This window comes from Thunnus thynnus, chromosome 13 (genome assembly GCF_963924715.1).
Source record: "Thunnus thynnus chromosome 13, fThuThy2.1, whole genome shotgun sequence".
Classification (NCBI taxonomy): Eukaryota; Metazoa; Chordata; class Actinopteri; order Scombriformes; family Scombridae; genus Thunnus; species Thunnus thynnus.
Genome location: NC_089529.1, coordinates 9,077,774 through 9,100,242, shown reverse-complemented (window position 1 = coordinate 9,100,242; position 22,469 = coordinate 9,077,774). Strand labels below are relative to the sequence as shown.

General features: G+C 39.6%; 1 protein-coding gene across 11 annotated transcripts in view; it reads right to left on the bottom strand.

The window, feature by feature from the left end:
• Positions 1 to 10,081: 10,081 nt before the first annotated feature.
• Positions 10,082 to 22,469, bottom strand: part of acaca (acetyl-CoA carboxylase alpha) — a 33,985-nt gene continuing 21,597 nt past the window's right edge. For all 11 annotated transcript variants that reach the window (XM_067607642.1, XM_067607641.1, XM_067607644.1 and 8 more), the window contains 17 exons: positions 21,991 to 22,146; positions 21,728 to 21,874; positions 21,045 to 21,314; positions 20,741 to 20,838; positions 20,432 to 20,552; positions 20,123 to 20,233; positions 17,716 to 17,859; positions 17,474 to 17,594; positions 16,121 to 16,217; positions 15,897 to 15,993; positions 15,651 to 15,786; positions 15,396 to 15,573; positions 15,198 to 15,310; positions 14,391 to 14,545; positions 13,435 to 13,605; positions 12,024 to 12,160; positions 10,082 to 11,856 (listed from right to left, as the gene is read on the bottom strand). In XM_067607642.1, the coding sequence (XP_067463743.1) occupies positions 11,730 to 11,856; positions 12,024 to 12,160; positions 13,435 to 13,605; positions 14,391 to 14,545; positions 15,198 to 15,310; positions 15,396 to 15,573; positions 15,651 to 15,786; positions 15,897 to 15,993; positions 16,121 to 16,217; positions 17,474 to 17,594; positions 17,716 to 17,859; positions 20,123 to 20,233; positions 20,432 to 20,552; positions 20,741 to 20,838; positions 21,045 to 21,314; positions 21,728 to 21,874; positions 21,991 to 22,146 (2,379 nt within the window). In that variant the 3' untranslated portion in view covers positions 10,082 to 11,729. The remainder of the gene's footprint in view (positions 11,857 to 12,023; positions 12,161 to 13,434; positions 13,606 to 14,390; positions 14,546 to 15,197; positions 15,311 to 15,395; positions 15,574 to 15,650; positions 15,787 to 15,896; positions 15,994 to 16,120; positions 16,218 to 17,473; positions 17,595 to 17,715; positions 17,860 to 20,122; positions 20,234 to 20,431; positions 20,553 to 20,740; positions 20,839 to 21,044; positions 21,315 to 21,727; positions 21,875 to 21,990; positions 22,147 to 22,469) is intronic.

Below are 22,469 nucleotides of genomic sequence, written 5' to 3'. Positions count from 1 at the left end.
TGTTTACGACCATCCACTGTATAATAAAACACATATTGATCATTGTTATTTGTGTATCACTTTGGGAAAAAACATAACTTTTTCATAAAAAACATATAAAATGGACGGTGATTTGTTAAAGTACCTTTAATCTTTTGACATAATTTTCTAAACAGACCAAAATGATTATGTAAGACGAAATACGTACTGTATATCCAGATCAGTACACTATTTGATAGTGTTGTAACTTTCATGAACAACCTTATCCGTCATCCTGCTCTTGAAGCTTAAAAGTGGCTTACTTCATTAAGAAATATATATATATATATATATATATATATATTTACGTATAATTAGGCTAAACCTCACATACATATCTTACAAAGAACCATATAGAATGATTTGCACCTGCTGTTTTTGCCTGATAAGACACACTGTCAAATATCTGCTTCATTTTCACACGTATGCTGATAAAACTGACAGCGGCTTATCATTACTTGAAAAATGTATTCCCCATAATTTATTGTGTAGAGTGTTAATCAATTAGTTGATCAACAGAAAACTATTCTGATAATTCTCCAATTCTGGTTTTTCAAACATGGGCATTGGCTGGTTTTCTTTGCTATGTGTGACTGAAAACTTAATATTTTGGGGTTTTAGACTACAAAACAAGCAATTTGAAGACATCATCTTGGGCTTTAGGAAATTCTGATGGGTCTTTTTCACTATTGTACGAAATTATAGACCAAACAATTGTTTGCTTAATTGAGAAAATAATCAACAGATTAATCGTTATGAAAATACTGTTGTATGGAGTTTTTGATTGTTTCAGACAAGAGAGAATTTCATACTCAGAAAAATATTTTGATGCTGTATTTCTGGGTTGAAAATGCTAAACTCTTCAGCACAACTGACATACAAAATTAAGACTTTTTTGTCAATCTGTAATAATTCTATTATTACAGATTGCTAGATGATAGCCCTTCATCCAGAACTAATATTGCAGACATCATGATGACTTTTAAATGAAATTACATGGAGGGATACCTACAGTATTGGCTGATTAAGACGAGACATCTAGCCAGCAATCAATGAACTTTCAAATCCAGGAGCAATTGGTCAGCATTCTATGTAAAGTGTTAGTGTACTGTTGAGTTTATAAAGCGGCACTGCATGGCTGATGTCTACTCAGTACTGTGAGGAAACATACAGCAAGACAAGAAGCTAAAAACCCAAATTTCAGTTGTACTTGATGTAGTCTAGACTCAAAATTTCTTACCTTTTTTTCCTTCTTGGCTTATCCAAATCAATTCAGTGTAATGTTCTTCAAATACTAAGAGCAAACAAAAACAAGCAAAGTCTATTAAAAAAACAACATTTCAGAGAAACAAATTGCGTAAATGAAGAATTATCAATGCATATACTGTATGTGTATTTAACTATACATCTGGCTTCATCGTCCATTTGGGAGTTGTCATTTGCTGGGTATTTTGTGGACAATTTAGGAAGTGCTTCTGCAGGGGCAAATAATAAGCTTGTCTGAAATGACAGCTAAGCCATAGCCAAGAGGCTGATGGCAAGGTGAATATTTTAGAGTCAGGGAAAGGTGAGAGCAGCACAAAGACAGGACACGACAAACGCTGAATATTGAACCACTGAGCAGTGAAGCAGGATGCTGAAGGAGCAGATCAGTAGAGCTGTTTGGGGGAAGGGCAGGAAAAAAAAGGAGCCTAAAGGGTCACAAACTATAAACTCCAGAAAAATGCGGGTTTGGATCTGTAATTCCTCACATAAGTCTCTGAAAGGATGTTTTTAATCACAAAATATCATAAAATAACAATGAAATCAAATTTGAGATATCTGTTTCTCATGTAAATGTAAAGTCACACTAACTGGAAGTCAGTATCTGGAAGTCATGTTGAAGATTTCCTCCATGGTTTTGTTTTACTGGTTATGTTAGACGATGTAAGTACATATGAAGGCTGTACAATAGTTAGTTAACATCCTAAAGTAACCGTCACTTCTTATCATGACTTTACATTAAAAATGTTAAATCAAGCAGCAACCGTGCCCTGGGTGGTTAGAGCAAACCCAATATGTGGAGGCATTGTCACTGCTTTTTAATTTGGTTCTGTGCATTGTTCTTTCTGTTGCCAGCTGTGGTGAATAGTTGATGTATTCTCACTTATGAAACTCCTTCGTTGTCACATATTTGTCCACATAATTGAATGTGCATGGAAAAGAGAAAATAGCACAAAGTTTGGTAGGAGCAGTCACAGTCATTTGAGTCAGAATGGTGATTAAATATATTACAATGAAAAATGAACAAGTATAGAATTTGAAATAGGATATTTATATAACGACAAAAATGCATCTAATATTTTAAATTGTGTCATATTCTGTGAATTTAAGGCTATATGTCTAAAGCCTCCATGTTTAAATGTTCCCCTCTCTGTTAGGAGATAATGTTATGCTGTTAATCAAACTAATCCCTGTTTATCTGAGCAAAATGCCTTGATTAAGAGAGAGATTTGCAAGTCAAACATGAGGCCAGCAAATCAATTTAAATCTAGCTGACAGTGATTATGGCGACTGTTAGACCATGTGCTGATTATTTGCACAATAAAGGTTATTTATCCTCTGAGGAGTGATTTGTATACAGCTTTGTTTTACTACAGAACTCATTTAACTGTTTCCGAAATCTAGAAATACTGGCCAATATAGCAAATCATTCAAACTTACATTCTCTTTAAATAACATCTTTTTAATCTTACATAAAATAAGGCCAAAAGTAATCATAATATAATGTTATAACACAATATTAATGTTATTAAATATAATTCAAAAATGAATAATAGGAGAAATTGTTCATTCTTTTAACTGAACAGTCAGAAGCATACTCAGACAATACTGGAATATGAGGGTACCTTCCAAGGTTTATCCTAATAACCATTAAATTTATTATAGTGCAATATGTGCAATATACTGTATATATAATGTACTGTATCTCAAAAGGAGAATACAGGTTACAACCCTACAGAGGTATTAATATCACAGTAAAGGCCTCACAGGAAGAGGTTAAATTCACAGTAATATAATATTGCAATATATCAGGAGTAAAGCCTAATTAGCTGCAGCCATAATCACCATGGAATGTGAATATACAGTATAATGACAAATAATGACAATATTTGTATCCAGTCGGCTGGATGGCCACTTTTTGAGTACTATTGTGGACTGACGCTTGAATTGGCTGACAGCTACAGTCAAATGTTTGGACACACTTTCTCATTCAAGGAAATGGGAAGGTGTGTCCAAACTTTTGACTGGTACTGTACATGGTTAGATGCCTGCAGCTATTATCTTTTTTGTTGTGGATGCAAAAAAACAGCTCCTCAAAACAGGACATTGTTCTTAGGTAGAGTCTGTTTTTGTCAGGTCTAAATGTCATTTTGCTCAATTAGTTTGTAACAGTGAACATAATGAAACCTCTTTCCCTCAACATATTTTTTGTTTGATATATTGTTGAAGTTTATATATGGGCAGTGTTTGCACTGGACCAATATACTGCTAAGCAAATTCTGGATTTTGTGATTTAATAGTATGGGTTGTTTCTTTAAGTTGCTATAATCAATGTTTATTCTATTCTATTTCTATTTTGTATTTCTATTTTATGGCTATATTATCAATGGATCAAATGACTATGTGTGATGTCAAAGGAGTTGCTTGTAGTGTTGAGACCCTATAGTTCCCCTCAGAGTTTCAGTTTCTTTCAGTCTATTGTTTTGGTTTTTGCGGCCTGAAACTTTACTTTTTTGGTCCACTCTCAGTGCTCTTATCACTTTCATGCACAGGCAGCTGTTATCAGCAAACAAGCTCTGATGAGTGTATCTAAACATTGTATGCCATGTGGTGGAGACCAAAACAAAGCTAAAAGGAGAGTGAACATTGGATTTACATTCACCATTTGGACACAGAAAAATTAATGCATACTTTGCCTTTGAAAAAAAGAGGATGGTAGCCTGTGACCCATTCTCCTATAGTTGTGTAACTGCCTTATGAGCTCGATCTTGAATGTACAGTTGAACATTACAATTGTAGAAATGTTACGGCTGTATAATACTTAATTGTAATTTGAGTTAGAAATCCTTTTTATTTTATGATCTAAATCTTATTTGAACTTAGATTTGGCCTTTTTGTCGTTGCTGTTTCTTTTTAGTCTCTTGGACAATCTGGCCCAATTTGCTAATTTGACTCTTTCTTCACTTTTTGCTCTAGGCTTGGTAGTCCATTTTCTGCATGAAAATCATTCACACATACAGTTTTATAACCAATGCCCACAGATTCCTCTGGCCACGGGCAATTAATACAGTTTTTCCCTTTTTTCCCTCCTTGTGCTGATCTCAAAGCTACGAGACATTGGCTTCTCCTCATTTACATATTTATTGCATTGGACTCAAATCTGGCGAGTGATTGATGTGGAGCCTGCCTCCTGAATTTTTAGCGGCCCATTATTATGAAAGAGAGGGAGGGGGCTGCAGCACGTCAGTGTACTTCTGATTAAAGTTGAAGAGGACAGAATCATGAGTGTTCTCCACCTACTTTCTCTTCCCGCATGGTGCTTAATCTGTAAGGCCAAGTGTGGAGAAGATTTCAGCATGTTATAGATGTTGACAAGTCATTTACTCACAAAAGGCAAGGCAGATATGCTTGTTAAGATTTTAATCAGTGTTTCACTTGCGGTTAATTTTTAGAGAGTATAATGACAATATAATGAATCTAAATGTAACATTTTCAGTTATTCTAGGATCAACTTTTGGAAAGCTTAGCATGATTGACTTAGACAGTAACATTATACACCTGTAATGTAAATTGACAAACAGCTGCCAGTTCTGGTCTTGATAACCTGATAACATGATTATAAGCTGTATAGCTGTATCACTACCATTCTGTGAAATCAACAATTTATGATCTTTCTTCAGCAAAAGATGTTGCCGCACAGTGCTTTACATAGAAAATAAAAAGGATCCAAAAAGACAACATGTGACATAAATTCTGAAATATCATACCATATTTGGACACTGAATGGTTTTACGCAGTGTGTGTTGCAATTGTAGTTTATAGTGAGACAGAGACAAAGACATGAGACACAGAAGGTTGAAGCTTCTCTCATTTGCAATCAAGCACATAATGTTTGAGTGTAAAAAAAAGTCTCCTCTGCAAAATGTATGTGTGTAATGAGGTGGAGAAGCATGGTGGAGGTGTTGTTAGATATCATATGGGGGAGGGAGGGGGACAATTTTGATAATTGTTTCCAAGCCACCAGTATAAATACACCTAATTTTGATCCAATGATCTTTCCGGCAAAATAATAAGTCTAGGAAGTGGAAGTTGTCTTTTTCCGTGTCACTAGTTTTAGCAATCGGCAATAAACTTCTACGACATTGAGTGAAGGAAATGCCTTTGTCTAAACAGGTATATGAGATTCATTCATCAAGTATATTAACCTAAAATGTAAGTCTTTCTTGCAGCCAAAGCAAAGACACATAATTCACAGGTCAGACACAGATGAAGCAGTTTTGCAGCAGTATTAAATTACAATCATGGCTTTCCTTGTGCAAATTGTCATTTATCTGAATCTAGAGTCTTCTTCTGGAGAGAAAAGGTTCGTTCAAGTCTTTACTTTCTCCACCTCACTGATGGAGGTGGGACAGCTTCTTGAGAGCTCATTAACATCATTATCAGTCTGATTTGAATGCAGGACACCAACACTGTTAGATGACACTACGCTATATGCAATGTTGTCGAGAACAATGATTTCCCTGGTTGGTTGCCTTTGTCCTTCAGAGGCAGAGGACACTGGTCACAAATCCAACCATTCCACAAGCCTTGTGAGAAGCAGTAAACCAAAATTTCCATAGGGAGTTGGCTTTGCACGCTCCACTGATATGCCTGTAATGCATGCATTTTAATGTCGCTCACCTCTCAAAACGGGCCACTGCTGGCCCGATGTTTGCATTCACCTAAACTCTTTTAGTCAGCAACTCTGTGCATACTATAACTCATAATGAGTATACAGTGCATGCATGTGTAGCAGACTGCATGTTCTTAAGTACAGGTGCAAGCTTCTTTTGAAGCCATCAATCAATGAGAATTGTTTTATGTTGGTATCCTACAGTACATGGTAAGGACATGAAACTTTGCACCACAATAGTGCAAGACCACCCGCCAGTGTGGTGTATGTGCAGGTTAGACTTAACAGATTTACTTGCTATATTTAAAACTTAAACTGGCAACAGTGCAGAGTTCAATACCCCTGTTCAATGTGAGGAGAAGATGATGAACATGAATATGGTCCATACTAGCCTTCATATACTAGTAAATGCAGTATGGTCCAATTAATGAACATCTAAACATTTCTACATTTCACAATGACAATGCTAGCAAGTTGATTCATAAAAGTACATAATGTTTACCATGCTCGCCATCTTACTTTAGCATGCTAGCATGCCAACATTTGCTAACTAGCACTATAAACGCAACTGAGGCTGATGGGAATGCCATTACATTTGTATGCATTTGGTCATAAACCAAAGAAGCCACACAAACTGAAATTTTGACCTGATGGTGGCGCTATATGAAAGGTCAGGGATATTACAATACAATATTACAATTCAACCTCTGGGGACCATGAATGCTTGTACTAAATTTCAGGGCGATCCAATCAATAGTTGACAATCAATAAAAAACAAAAATGGTAGCACTAGCAGAAAAGTCAAAGGATCACCAGAGTTACCAGGATTCATCGTTTGGGAGCCATAAATACCTGTGCAAAACTTCTGTCCAATAGTTGTTGAGATATTTCAGTCTGGACCAAAGTGGCCAACATTGCCATCTCTTGACCCAAGCCACACGCCTAAAAACTATGTACTGATATTTACTGAGAGATACAGTTGTCAGTGATTTCTTGCTGGCCTGGCCTTGCCCACTTTCCCACTTGCCATGTGGATCTGTCACTACTCCTATCATTTCCATACCAGTCAATGACCTACAGTAATAATTGTGATCTATGGCTGAGGATGTAGCACCATGGTTGCTGACCTTTCCCACAATCTCATACTGGGCAACCTTCGCACCATGCCCCACACCTCCACCAACCTTATTCAGGGCCTCCATCCTCCCTCTCCCCCCTCATCCCTGCATCTCGTTGTTGGCTTGATGTACACGGTTCGCCACAGTCCAGTGGCTCCATGAATGTTAATGTCGGGACGGTGGGAGGGAGCAGAGGGGAGGGAGGGATGGCTGCATGGTACAGGGAGAAGCACTAGTCTGCAATGTACAGCTATAAGGACTTTTTGCATATTCTTGTTCACACCAGCTAAGCTATTTTTCTAATGTTAATATCACTGATAAATCTACAGTCAGGTGTATGAGCAGCAGTATTAGGACACATAGCAAGCTAGTTTATTGTTTACTCAGCTACAGCATGATATTGATTTCTTCTTGAAGATGAACAGGATGCTGGTGGATCTGTTTTATGAAACCATAAAAACTGTGATTTTCAATGAAGTAAAGATCGAAAACTCCAGACCTCTGTCTTGTTCTAACACCTTCTTCCTCCTCCACCTGCAGCAGGTTAGTGTGTTCCTGAATTAGCCCTCCTCTCCGTCTTCCTGGTGTCTTCCTGCATTATGTGGTGATGATCACAGGGTGTTGTAATCTTTGACCCCCCTGGCACGTTTCAAACAGGGGGGATCGGAGATTAAGCCTCTCATGCAGCCTTCTCCCAAGAGATTCACTGCCTGACACCATCCTACATTAAAGATACAAAACATCGTTTAATTTTTGATCTATAGATGGAAATTGCTTTTCAGAACTTAAGTTTGTGCCTCATAATTTGAGTCTATCAAAACATTTTCAATCATGAGAGCCTTGAAATGCATGAAGAAATCTCACTCAAAAGGACAACCATCATAAAACAATATGCAAACAAATCAAACAATGTGACAACAGTGTTTTACTTCATGCTATTAGAGATTCAGATTAAACTCAGCTGCACTGTACGGCAGCATTGTTGTGGGTACTAAATTTAATGGAAATGGACTGCATTTATAACCCATACCCTTTACTTCACCATGTTGAGTAAGATGCGACTAATACATATGCATTAACATGTTGATTTACATGCATTCTGGTTGAAAAGCAAGTGGTATTTACTGCCTACATCAATTATATTAGCATAAATGCTTCTGTTTACCTATTCTTACCACTAGTTCATTTCTGATTTGCAGTATGTTGTGCAATTTGTCAGTTTTGTTCAGTTAGAGATTGAAAATAATATGGAGGAAATTATAGGGGCACAAATGTGCTTGTGTAAAAAAAACAGGTGTTCTGCAAAGTAATGAGGTTGTTGGTAGGATATGCAGGCTTATGACTCAGAGGTCATCTGTTTCTATCCTAGACTGGCTGGAAAAATCTACCAACAGTTACTCAACTCATAAGACATCTGAAAAGCGTCTTAGTGTGACTGGGCTGCTGTACACTTTGCAATATGGTTGAAATGTAAAAAGGCAGGCAGGCAGGCGGAGATGAGATGAGCTCTTCAGAATCCTAAGCCTGAAGAGAACTAGAACAGCTGGAGCCTCGCACTCCCTCTGTGTCGGTCTACTCTTTGTCACGGGCAGAAGACTTTTGTTTTCAGGCAGTAATCAGACAACCCTAGGGCTCTGTAAAGACCCTGTACGCTTTTCATCTCAACTGTTGCATACACCCCGCTAATTGGAATCCTGCAACTGGGTCATAGGCATTGTCTCTCAAGTGCTGTCAAGTCATTGAGACGCGTGAATGTGGAATTATGGTTCCCTCGGATGCATGATTGAGTCTCCCCTCTGCGCTATCTTAATGCCTCCATTTCAATCTCATCACAGACACTGATTTTCTCCTTTTTTTTTACATGAATATTTCTTGCTGTTTCCTCCTCCCTTTTTGTCACAGTTCTGCCTGGAACAAGCAGCCTTTGGGGCTTGGTAATCAGAGAGTAAAAAATATAAGTCCTGTAAAAATAAATGGATAATAGATAAGTTTATAATAGGCCTTGGGTTGAGTTGTGACCTGAGCTTGACTGCTATGGCCAACCATTTTGATGCATTTCAAGATTGTTGTGTGCTCAGGCACATGGATTTATCATTTACCATTTAGCTTACCAAACCTTCTGTAGGGACATCAGAGATTTGATGCTTAAACATGTCTTAGCTTGGTTCTATTATTTTAACTTAAAAGTAGCTATTTTAATCGAATAACGGAAGGCCAACACCGCCTTTCAAGACTGATGTAACTAAATGTATCTGATTGTAAATCAACACTTCTGGCCAAAATTGTAAACCAGAGAAAGGACAACATTAAGTTTCACTAAACAGTCCTCCTCCCTCCACTCCAGTGGTTTAGGAAGGAAACTGATTCTGCAGTTTGTCAGTGATTAAAAGAAGAATTAGCCAGCCTAGCATGCCACCACAAATGAGCAAAACCCTCTGGGAGACCAGAGAGACCAAGCAAGGCACATTTCCAATTATACCGCCAAATGACTCATTTTCTTATTGGGCCTCCTATAATTGTGGTGGGTATTGGGTGCATGCAACTCAATTTGTCTTACATATTTGTTGGTAGGATGGTAATAGAGTTGACAGAGCCAAGGGGATAATATGAAAGAACGAGACACAATAATAAAAAAAAAAGGATGAGATAGATCCCTCAATATTTGTTTGATCTGCTTCATCCTCCTTAAGACTGTTGAAGTTTAAAAGCCAGGGGAAAAAAATGCCACTTTAATCATCTGTGGGTTGAGGAATGGGAAGACTATCATTTTCGAGTAATCAGAAAATGTCTCTCCAGAGTAATAGACTTTGTTCCAACTGCTAAAATTAATGAGGCTTCCAGTGATGTGATTATCTGTCCTGAGGATCATCAATATATTCAAATAATTGACAAATTAAATTAGTGCAAATTCTTGGAAACTTGAGTTGTTTTTTTTAAAACCACATTCTTACTTTTTTTTAATGTAACAAAAATATGGCTTTTAAATACTTTGCACAAACACACTTCAAACTAAGTTGGGTAAGCTTTATTAAATTTGCAAACACATATAGAGATCATCACTGTTAATTCATTCTCCATTCTTGAATAGGAAAAAAACAGTCACTTATAAAGCAACTGGACTACGTGTCAATACAGGCACATAAAAGGCACAGCACTGACCATGAAGCCATTTCACATTGCTAATGTTGCTTTTAAAGCAGAGCATATGACACAGTGAACTACATAACTGGATTCAACATTATGTTGCTGTTTTCATATTATGTACTCTTCCTTTTATGATACAGTTGTCTGGCTATTGGTAACAAACTCAAGTAGAGAAGTAATATGTGATTTAAGCATTATTTTTCAAAAAATATTAAAAATAAGTGACATTTCATATACATAAAGTACAAACTTTAAATAAACAGTTAATGTGGATTACAGTTAAAATTAGATGTCATATGTGACATGTAACATGTAAGTCCAGTGAACAGTGGCCTTTGTTCTTTCACAAACACACATTTAATGATTTAGCCATCTAATTGTAAATTCAAAAATAGTTCTTTAGTTTAAAAAAAACAAACAAATAAAAACCCTTCAACATCCAATGATTGGTTTTTGGGAGTAACACAATAGTTGTCCAAAAAAAAGAAAAAATAATGATAATAACCCAAGGGAGAACAGAGTATTTTTCTAAACAAGCATGCTATTATCCACTCTGTGTGTTATCAATTCTCATTTAAATTATGACCACCTCTGAGTGTATTATTGTTTGCATCACTTTGTGCGTGTATGTGGGTGTATGTTTGTACACTAGATGTATACCAGAACAGTGGAAACTGTGCAGGTTTGGTTCTGGATGCAATGTGAGAGAACAGTAAGCAGTAAAGTGCATCTGAAGCAGCATGTGTGAGAGTGAGAACAGAAGGGACAGCTGTTATATTGTTGTGAGCCGAGCTGCCCATTGCTCACTGCAGGGTAACTGTGAAACAGCCAGGGTCTAAAAGGGACCTTGTCTCTGCTCCCTGCTGGGCTCTCCTGTCCAAATCTGTTGTAGTGTCCCCCCATCTCTGTTAAGTAACTAAGTGCTCCCTACTTAAAGGTGTAAAACCCCTTTTCTTGCTAATGCCTCCAGCAATGTGTTGTCATTGTTGGTCATCAAAACACTTGCAAATCTGAACAAGCATATGTCAAAAACCAAGGTGCATTTTCATATGACAACAACAGTCTAAATGGACTGTTGTGTACACTCCAGTTCAAAAGAATGGAGGCCACTGATTATCATGGAAGCAGAAAACATCCACTTGGGTCAAATGTGTAAACTCCAAACATATTATTACATATTAGTAACTAGATATTTCTTTAGTCATTTTTCAATTGCACTTAATTACAAAATACACAAACTGATCTACTCACTAGCATACGTGTAAGACATTTACAAAATGTTATAATTGATGTCAGTCGTCTGCACTCTTAGCGAGCTTAGTGAGAATCATTGCCAACGATTCATCAGTAACCTGGCAACTGCCAAGGGCCATCACGTTGGCTCATCCAGCCTCAGTTTCCAGTCCAGGTCCCCGTCAGGAGCCAGGCTCCTTTAGCTGTGGTTGTGGCCTGAGCTGTGCTTCAGCCAGCCAGCCAGGCAGGGAGGGAGGAAGGGAGGAGAGGCTGGGCTCACACTAGGAGGAGGCTGACGTCTCCATAGTGGACAGGATACGGACCACCTCAGCTCTCTGTGTGGGTGAGATGTGCTGGGTCATGTGCACAATAGAATCCATGGCAACCTCGGGATTGGCTTGAACAAGGCTGAAAATGAGAAGTGGGGAAACAGAAGAAAACAACGTCATAATCATGCAAGGAAAGCTGGATTTCACATGTTTGTTAGGTTGGCGGATGGGGGTAATGACAGGTGAAAATGAGTTGCACTGTATAACTCTTCACCGCTTTGAAGAAGCATTGATTAGAAGCATCACCTGCGAATCTGCTTGAGGATGTGATCTCGGCGGATGTACTTGATGTTCTCGTCGATGACAGACCTTGCGCCCTCTTCTTCAGCTAGTTGTCTCTCTAGCCATCCCACCACCTCTTCATTGTTATCCCACAGATAGGCCTGTTATGAGCGAGATTCAAAGTATTTATGGGTTAATACAGCCTAGAAATCACATTTACTCTCATGGATTGAGTGTGAACTAAAAAAAGTTCAGAGTAAACAATCTTGAGACTTATAGATAATATATGATAAAATATATTGAATATCACACATAAAATAAATATCAACAGCAACAAAAGAGATGGACAGGCACAAAGTGGGGGTCTGATGTCTTGTTGACTGGACCTGATAAGGTAATTAGTATTCATGAGTGCTGGCATCTCTGATCCCAAACAAAGCCAGGCTGGAGGGCTTAGCAAAGATTTAAGGGTGGAGGAGTTTAATGGGCTCTTGCCTTTTTATGAACAGTCCTGCTTGAGGTCCACAAGAACATTTAATGCCCTTATTAATCATTTTTAATCTGTTTGCTTTTAATTAAGAAACAGCGTGTTGCTCTCCTATCTGCACGTGCCAGGGCCGTGATTAATTGTGGCTTAAGACAGCCAGTCCTGATTGGGATAATATATTAGCTAACAAGAAGGCCACTTCTTAGGAGATCTCTAATGCTGGGCCGGCTCCTGTCACCCCCCTGGCTGGTCCTCTGAGCCCCGAGACTGGGTTGGAAGGAACAACATTTCTGCTTCTCTGAGGGATGTTTATTTTCATTTATTACCAGTTATCACTCCATCTGTATTTAATCACGAAGATTTAATAGGAATGCCAACTACTTCTTTATCTGGCACACCTTGTAAACAAGGAAATGGAATTTCAGGATAAAAATAACACCTTCTGTAATTATTCCCAACAGCTAGGAAGGTGTTTACTTGAGTGCATCTACAAACTTCCCTGGAAAGAAATAAACTAATTTAGAGTTCACTATCACCTATTTAATACTGGCATTATATGCCGAAAACACAGTTATCTGTCAGTGACTCACTCAATCATTCATCACAGGAGACTGAATGACTTTTATTATGAGTAGATAACAAATTATGAAATCTATAAATACATGAGCAAACATGACAAGTTTGTGATAAAGGACTAGTGACATGCACAATCTACTGTTCTGATGTTAAACATAACAACAATATAATAACATACTCAATAATGCTGCTTTGAAACATTTTAAATGTAACTCTTAGTTAAATTTTTAGTCCTTAAAATTCTTAAAATTAACCTTCAGTCCACAAACTGGCAAGGCCTTTGAGCTATTATTTAATGTTTTCTACTTTTTCCCGCTCAAAGTCACTGAATATTAAGCCTAATAAAACCTAAAAGTGTTGGGTGAGTGTTACCTTGACAGCCCCCTCGGCCTCCACAAACCAGCGGCGCAGCATTGCCTGGATCTGGCCGTCTGTCAGCTCGCTGTTGGCAGCTTGGATCTTCCTCTTTACTGTGTCCTCCAGGAGCAGACGCCGCAGACGCCAGTAGAAGAACTGACGGCAGGTTTGCCATTCCAGGATATCCTGTGAGAGGCACAAGACAAAGAGCTGCTATTATCACCCACATTTAACATCTCATTTAATATCATCACATGAGAAAATGCGTTTCATTCCTTATGACAATTTAAACATAGATATGGATACTTTTCCTAGCGTAAAACTGCTGGACCACATAAAAAGGTACATTTGATGTGAAAATTCCTGACAGATACTGTCAACAAATCCACTGATTACACAACCGTAGGCCATATTAATATGTGTGGATTCATAAAACAAACCGTCTGATTTAACTCAAACCACAAACAATTTAAAGTTAAATTCAGGTCTATGAGAAGTCTGGTTATAATATTAATTTCACTATTGATGTGGATTTAGTGATTTAAATACAGCACTTATAAAACTGATATACTTGATTAGAAGATGCAGACCAGTACAGTTATTGAGTATTTACAGTCCATAGTGTGGAAATACCCTGACTGCCATCCACCCTTTAACACACCTCTGGTCATGTGAGCAAAGTGTGTGTGTGTGTGTGTTTGTATGTGAACAATGGGACTGGGAAGGCACAGACTAAGATGGTGCCTGAGGCTGCTCTGTGCTTTCTAAGGTGATTGACCAGGGTCATCAGAAGATAATTATGAAGACGAGCCTCACAGCCTGGTGAGATGAAACATTATTCACTGGGCAGGTGCAGCAGCAGCAGTTAGACTGATACTCCCCCTGTGGGCTTTTCAAGTTATTCACATACTGCACATTCATACTGTAGCAACACATGCACACAAGACAGCATAAAAAAGAAAAGTGCTCACCGTGATTACGCCCTTCTCTTGCATACGACCCGGGGTGTCATGGAGGTCTGCAAACTGCACAGCCACCTGGTGGTAGATGGGCAGCAGAAACTCTTCGCGCTCCTTCAGCTTGGTCTCCAGCTCTTTACGATCAGGAGGGCTCAGCTCTGGGGTTCCTGTTGGAGACAGTGAACAGCAAAGTACAAGGGGTTTTAAAATAATAATACTAAACGCTATATGGATGAGTATATGGATAAGAATTTGCAGTTAATGCTAATTGGTATGACAGGGATTGGGTTTAGGTGCTAAAGCCAAAAATTCTATCTTCACATGTTTGACCTTCACTTATAGTCCCATTACCATCAAATCAGGTTCTACATGAGTATGCAGCTGTGAAGTAACTCTTGCTAACAGCATTTTGTTTTAGCGCTCCCCCAAACCCCTTGCTGCTGTCACCAAAGATTGATTTCTGTCAATTCCAATCTGTAAGCTCTCAAACCCTCTATTTCACTAGTTCGCCCAAAGCGCTAAACCCACACAGCATTGGACCACAGTTTCTCTGAGCCCCAATGAAAATCAATAAGTTGCACAGCAGAGCTGGTGATTGATCCAAGCAGGCTGTGATTGACACATCTCCCAAGGGAGTGCAGAGAAGATGATACAATCAACACCAAATAAAGAACAACAGTGAACACACACATGCTCCCACCTGATATATTACTTCTTACTAAAACAGTAGGGGAGAACGACACTACAAATGAGGACAAGGCTATAGTGGACAAAGACGCTGGTAAAGAGCTATAATTAGAATTGAACCGAGGGACTCACCCAGTCTTTCAGCCAAGCCAGTGTAGACTGGATCAACTCTTCTCATGGTCTTCACCAGGTCCTTTCTCCTAAACTTGATCTCCACTGTTCCTTCAGGCTCCAACACTCCACCTCTGGAGACAAGAATGGTTTGAGTGGACAAAGGTGGTTTGATAAAGATTACAACTTAACCTTAACCCTCTTTTCCGTCAAACTCACCGACTGTCCTTGTCAGCGTACATCTCCATGTGACGAGGGTTGATGGTGGGATCTATAACCACCCAGGAGCCTCCCCTCAGCTCAGCCTGGGGTGGAATATAAACCAGAACTGGCTGCTTGTACTCTCTCAGCCCGTCCACAATGTAGGCCCCAAACTTCAACACCTGGTCGTACATATCTAAGAAGGAGAATTTCATATGAGATACTGAACAGGTTTAATCCCACATTGACCGATTACCATGAAAGCAGAAGTACCTTTCATTCCTCCGGAAAAGCCCCTCCAGTTGGCAAACACTATAAGTGGAAGGCCCTCTCGGTTCAGGTCCTTAATGGCCTGAGCGGTTTTGAAAGCAGAATCTGGGAACCACACCTGTCCTGCCTGCTGGATGATCTAAATATACAAATCACAAAGTCAGCATCACTACCTGGGCATATTTAAATGTCTAAATAGTTTGGTGTCTGTTCACTCTTGAGTATATGCACTGGGTGACCCCCCCTTACCTTAGCCTCTGAGTCCAAATTGGCTGGATCGGCTGGGATTGACAGCTCCACTGACCTGGTTTCAACAGCAACCACTCCAGTAGGTATACCACCCAGTCTGTGAAGAGAGGCCACTCAGCGCTGATGTCTACATTTTTGAAAGCTAATATGTTTCTCTATGGTGTGAACTGATTCATTTTTTGGCAATATGCCATGTGGGTTTAGAGTTTTGTTTGGGCACTTACCTGGCTCTGCCTACCACCACACTCTGAGCCCATGGCTGCATCATCTCTATGAAGGAGCCATGGTCAAAGAAACCGCTCTGCCAGGAACCCTTTGGACCTTTGTATACAGAGAGGACAGAGATTGCATAATGGTAAAAAAAAGGGTGAAACAAGAAAGAAAGCAGAGTTAATTATTGCAAAACTTTTTTCTTCTATTTGTATAATCCATAGCTTTCTTTCTCATAGAGTCCAAAGTTGTGTATTTTATTTAAACTCAGAATGTGTAATCTTGTCAGCAACCATGATGGATGACTGTATAAGGAGGTTTGCTCAGCTATTTTTCTGCCTGCATACCCTGAGAAACATGCCCAGTCTATGAGGTTACCATTCAATTAAGCCTCGCCACTCATCACTACCAGAGACGTTGACTGGCTTCCCACACAGTTCCCCCCTCCAATCTCTTTGCTGTTCCTTGCTGTAATTACACTGATATGGAACCTGCTCAGTCCTGACCTGCAGTGTAAAACACACTGCATCCATTTTGGTGCTATCTTGATCTTGCCTTTAGCAGCATGATATTAAGCTTCACCGTTTCTCTCTTACTTTCTTAACAGCTTCTCTCTAGTAATGAATTATTTCAACCTTTAAACCAGGAAATATCAGGCTGACATGATAAATCTTTATATTTACTTTAAACAACAACAAAAAAAGAGAAAAATCCAGGCTTACAATTGCTGATAAAGCATTTTGGATGGAGAGGACAGTAGAGGAAATGAGCAAAAGTGAAAGTGTATGAGTCATTGTCATCATAGCTTTAGCCAGGATGCTATATAAGGCAATACAAGCTTTAGCACAACTGGAGCAGAGGATGTCCTGAATGTAGGGCTGCAACTAACAGTTGTTTGAGTATTTGGTCATTAACATTGAACATTTGGTATATAAAATACATATAAAATGTAACCATCACATGTTCAGTTGACATCTCAAAATTGCATGTTTTGTCTAACATACTAGTAATAATCCAAAACTTAAAAATATTTAATTTACAATAATTTAAAAACAAAGAAAAGCAGGAAATCCTCACACCTGAGAGCTTGATCATTGACTGTAAATGTTTGATATTTTGCTCCATAAATGATGAATTGATAAATGAGTTAAATGATTTAATTAACTGAATTTGACACCTGATGACATCAGATGGGTAATGTTTTGTTAAATGGGATCCAAGAAAACCCCCCAAAAGAGTTTAAAGAAAAATTCCTACTTACTAATATTTACGTAACCAATAGTAATACATTATGATATAATCACAACACGTTCCAAAAAATTTTCCATTAAATAATTTTTCTCTGGACACTCAGACAAGGCACTCACTCTGGCTGGGACGTCCTGCTAACATCCAGCGAGGGTCATAGGGAGCCTTTGTAGGGACAAACTCCACTGGCCGATCGATGGGATCCTTGGAGTTGAGTATGGGTACCGGACTAGATTTACACTGAAGAAAAGAAATGTCCATATTTTACAATAAAAACCACACAGCTCTAAACATGGGGATAAGTGAACTGTACATTTATCACACTGAAAGCATCTTATTCAACACCACAGCTAAATATTACCTTGGGCATGTAGGACAGCCACTGCAGGAGAGTGAAGACTCCTTCAAAGTCATCACAAACAGTACTGTGGGTCACACCATTGTTGTGCATGATTTGAATTCCACCAAGCTGGTTATTCGATGTGTACACTTCTCTGCCCAGCACCTAGCATAGGGGAAATACAAAGGTGTGAATTTCATATTTAATGATAATATTTTTCTTTCTTGAAATCTCAGACTTTCAGACATTTGACTCTGGCTTTTTAGGCATACACCATTGACAGGGTATATGCCTAAAAACTAAGGCTTTTGAGGGTAAATCACACTGAGTCATATGCAGCAGAAAATTGCTGCAGCTCTTCTAGTGAGAAATACTTGAAAATCGGAGCAGCAGTTTTCTGCCCAGTTTAATTTGGTGTGGATTTACCCTTTAAAAGTCTCCTCTTTCTGCCCTCCAATGGAGGAAACAGAGTTAATCCACTGCTCATGTTGTGCAACCTTGGCTCAGAATGGAAGGTGTCACCAGGCTTCTGGTCTGGGGAACTGTGGATCAATGTGATCGCACACAGACATGCCAGGTAACAGCAGGGACCCTGCATTACATTGCCCCACTGCCTCGTCAGTACAGGTGATCAGCAGCCAGAAATCTCTATCACAGCAGTTACAGGTGGGTGGCAGCACCTGCCACTCTTTCTAGGGGATTTTCTAACAGACGGTGTGAATTAACACGTGCCCTTTCTCCAAAGGACTTCATTCATTCACATGCTTGCAAGTGGCTCACATTCCTTTTTGGTTGCTGTGTTTATTCAGAATTCTGTGATGATATGAGGCTATTGTATCATGGTGAGATAGAAGCCACCAAACTACTTTTGCCCTCGAAAGTGCCCCTGTGCCAACCTGAAGCCATAAAATCTCACTCCCAGCCCACCCTATTTTCATAAGCAGGCAAGAACAGGTGGCAGGGCCCTGACATGGCTCCATAAAAATCAGAGAGGAGCTCAATCCCTACCCTCCGCTCTCACCTTTTCAGCCATCATTTACTTTCTTTATTACCATTAATGGTTATGTATCTGCCTACAAATCTAGGGCACTCTCCTAAAGCTGTCAGGAAAGCCTGCGGCCCCAAGAAACATTGCAGTCACCTTGACATACACAAAGCCCCTGTGCCTCCGGCCATCGCTGGCTTCATTAAGATTTCACAGCAGAGAGAAGAGAAGGGGATATAGGAGCAGGGACAGAGGGAGATGACTGGGGGGAAGAAAAGAGAGGCCAACTGGATGTAACAGCTCACTGGGGTATTTGTGCTAGTAGTTACTATCCAGTCCCCATGAAAATATGAGAGCTTTCCAGCAGCTAATGAAATGATGATCTCTGGGTGGCAGCCTCCTGCTCTCCATTAAGTTTCAGTTAATAGCCAGGAAACCACATGATGATGAATGAGAAAAAAACAAAAACAAAAAAAACCTTTGTGTTGCCAATAAAATCACCATTTTAGAATTAAGACAATCAGTTGTAAACAAAGAATATATTGCAATACATTCCACATTGTGTATTTTCACAAATGAAGCTAAACAGTGGGGACATCTAAAAACAATTCAGCTTTCAGCAAATAGGTATGCCATCATTGGGCCATTTGCATGATTTGTCATGTTGCTATCTGTCATCTAATTTGAAATGGAGTCATCTTAATGCACTGACAAGGACAGAGAATGGAAAGCAAGACAAGAGGAGGTAGTGAAGCATGTAGGCATGCACACACGCGCACACACACACACACATAGATCAACTGCATGCAGGAAACAATCTGCCTCAGCAAAACTTTTCATTTTGATTAAAAACAAATGATATGGGTGTCCTGCGCTGCAGCCTCAGGCATGTCAGTCTATTTCTATGCAAATACAACTTCATGCTTCGTTTTCAATTATTCCACTATGAGTGGCAGGCAGGCCTGTGGTTGGGATTGAAAGGGAATCCTAGTAGAACATAACGAGGCAGAAGGAGGCCTGATCGCCGAGTTGGAACAAGCACCGAAATCATAGTACACTTTTCCAATTTCTTCATTCGACCCCGTCATGTCCTGGTTCACAATCTGGAATTCCTGTTTCTTCTCCATATATTTATTGTAAAAAATAAAAACAGGCCATCAGTCGCAAAAAATTGTTTACACATGCGCACACGGCTCCTTTCCTTCCTCTCATATAGCGGAAAATTTTAATAGCCAACTAATGAATATTTATAGTGAATTCCTCATTAAAATGCAGTCGATTAATTGTCTGAATTTAGAGATAACTCATTTGGTGCTCATTCGGTGTCACAGGAGAAACACAGTGCAGACACACACACCAGCATCGTATTTTCAATTAAAAACACTCGGAAAAAAAACTGTCTCTATAATGGACTGAAATACACATTTATATTGGAAATTTTACCTTGTTGAGTGCTCCAGCTCCAGTGAGGATGATGTGAGAGTTGTCCACTTGAATGGTTCGCTGTCCAAGCCTCACCAGATAGGCCCCGATCCCTATGGCTCGGCATGTGACCTTTAGGGCAAGACAATCACGTTAAGGCTTTTAATAAGTGTAAAGATACTGGATGCAAGCTCGCGAGCAAATGAACTCTTTGTATGGAACACGTCAGTCATTGATATCACACAAGCTTACGGCTCAAGGCTAAGGAGGAGACTACTTGTATGCATGGATGTGTTTTTTTGTACACAAGTGTGCCCTCTTCAGTCTTACCAGGTTCATGGTGATGATCTCCTCATAAGCCAGAGAGGATTCTCCAGCAATCATCCCAGACCCTTTCAGATTCTCCACACCCAGCCCCTCATCCTTTCCTATGATGTCAGTGATCTTGTACCTGCATGACAACACATATATTCACTCACAGCTAGACGTGACCGTCTAATAGCTTTCCCTCCCACTGTCACCTTGGTTGTAATCTCGTGGGCTTCAAATCAACCTGTCATGCACACTGATACAACGCCAGTTTGCACAATCATGTCCTCACAAAATTAAGTGTCCTGATATGTAATAAGACAGATGTACCTGGATTCTCCCTCATCCTCCACATGCTCGCAATGCACGGAGTTCAGGGCTGAAACCTTCTTATAATCCTGAGGTGTAAGGTAGAGATACTTGAAACCCTGTGGGGGAATATAACAATCAGCTTAGTTATAATAGACAGTGATGTAGATGCAAAAGAAAAAAGGCCGATAAATATTTTTTAAGGCAAGAAAAGAAAAGACTAAGTTGGGGAATTTTGGATAACAAAATCTAAAATGGTTATATCAAATTCAGTAAAGGAAGCCCACAAATGCAATGGTACGTGACTGAGACTTTGCTGGCTGACCTTATAGGGGTCAACTGGATCTTGCCAGGCCACATGGAACATGTGTCTGATCTCCTCTGCCAGGCCAATGCGGGCACCGCTGTTGGCTGCGATGTAGATTCGAGGGATGCCGCTCTCTCGTGCCATCTCTGAGGCTCGCAGGAACAACATGTCCTCCTGGGGCCCAAATGACCCTATCTTGTGTGTGATGTCATTACTTATGACGATGATCTCACGTCCAGCTGGATATTCTGGCGTGCGCAGGGTCATCCGCCATGCCACCATACCAATCTGGACAGACAGAACAGAAGATCTTACTTACTATAGACACGGTACTGATCAATCTATAAATCATTAGTTTATAGGTTAGACATTAATTATGTTGTGTAATTTGGACGGAGATTAAGTCTGAAATTCTACACGGTTTTCGAGCTGGAATTCAGACCCAGGCATTCTATTTTATTTTATATAGTATACGCAGAATTAGGTTTTATTTCTCAATAAACTTTCAATGATGCATGAAGTTTTACCATGTGATAACGGTATTAATCACGCAACAACAGAGCCGAAGAAATGGAGTCACACTGACAGTAAAAGGGAAATTGCACATGACATAGGAAGTGGACAGATGAAGAAAAAGGTCATGTCAAAATAAACGTCTTCTTATTTTTATTGTTCATGTATCAAACTTGAAAAAAACAAACCTCGTTGCCTCCTGGCAGTCGATTCATCTGCACCAGCTGACCCTGGGCGTCCAGAACCAGCTCTGTGAAGGTGAGCAGCTCAGAGGGAAGAGGGCATTTGGGCAAGTTGGCATAGGCTTGGCTAGAGTGCCACAGCTTTTTCAGAGCCTGGATAAAGAGATGCAATAGTCAGAATCAATTTATTTCATCAAACTAAATTGTCATTTATAGCATAAGCTATACACAATAGTCAAGATCTAAGTTAATAGTGCTTTTTACTTTACCTGTCTGAACATTTCTGGAAAGTCGTAGACATAGGTGGTGCCCAGAGACTGCGCCTGGAAGCGCTTAGACTGCAGCAGGTCCTTGGTGACATAGGGTGTGTTGATGAGCATGCCATGCAAAGGACCCTGCTTGTCTCCATATGCTTGGAACATGATCTGGACAAGAAAGGAGGCAGGGAGTCACTTTACAGATGTATTGACTTCTTTAACAACCTTGGCATTAAGGTAACAAAAAAAAAAAAAATCATGATTGTGAGAATGATGATGTTGATGATAAAGCACATCTATTATACCCACTGCTACAAGATTAACCAGTACAAAGTGGCCTATGTAGCAATCGCTTGTACTATACACTAGTGCACATGTTCACACAGAAGCACAACTCAGATGTTAACAATGTACACAGGGAGTGGTGACAGCCTTAAGAGGACATCAAGCTACAGCATCATACATTTTCAGGGCTATCAGACAGACAGAGC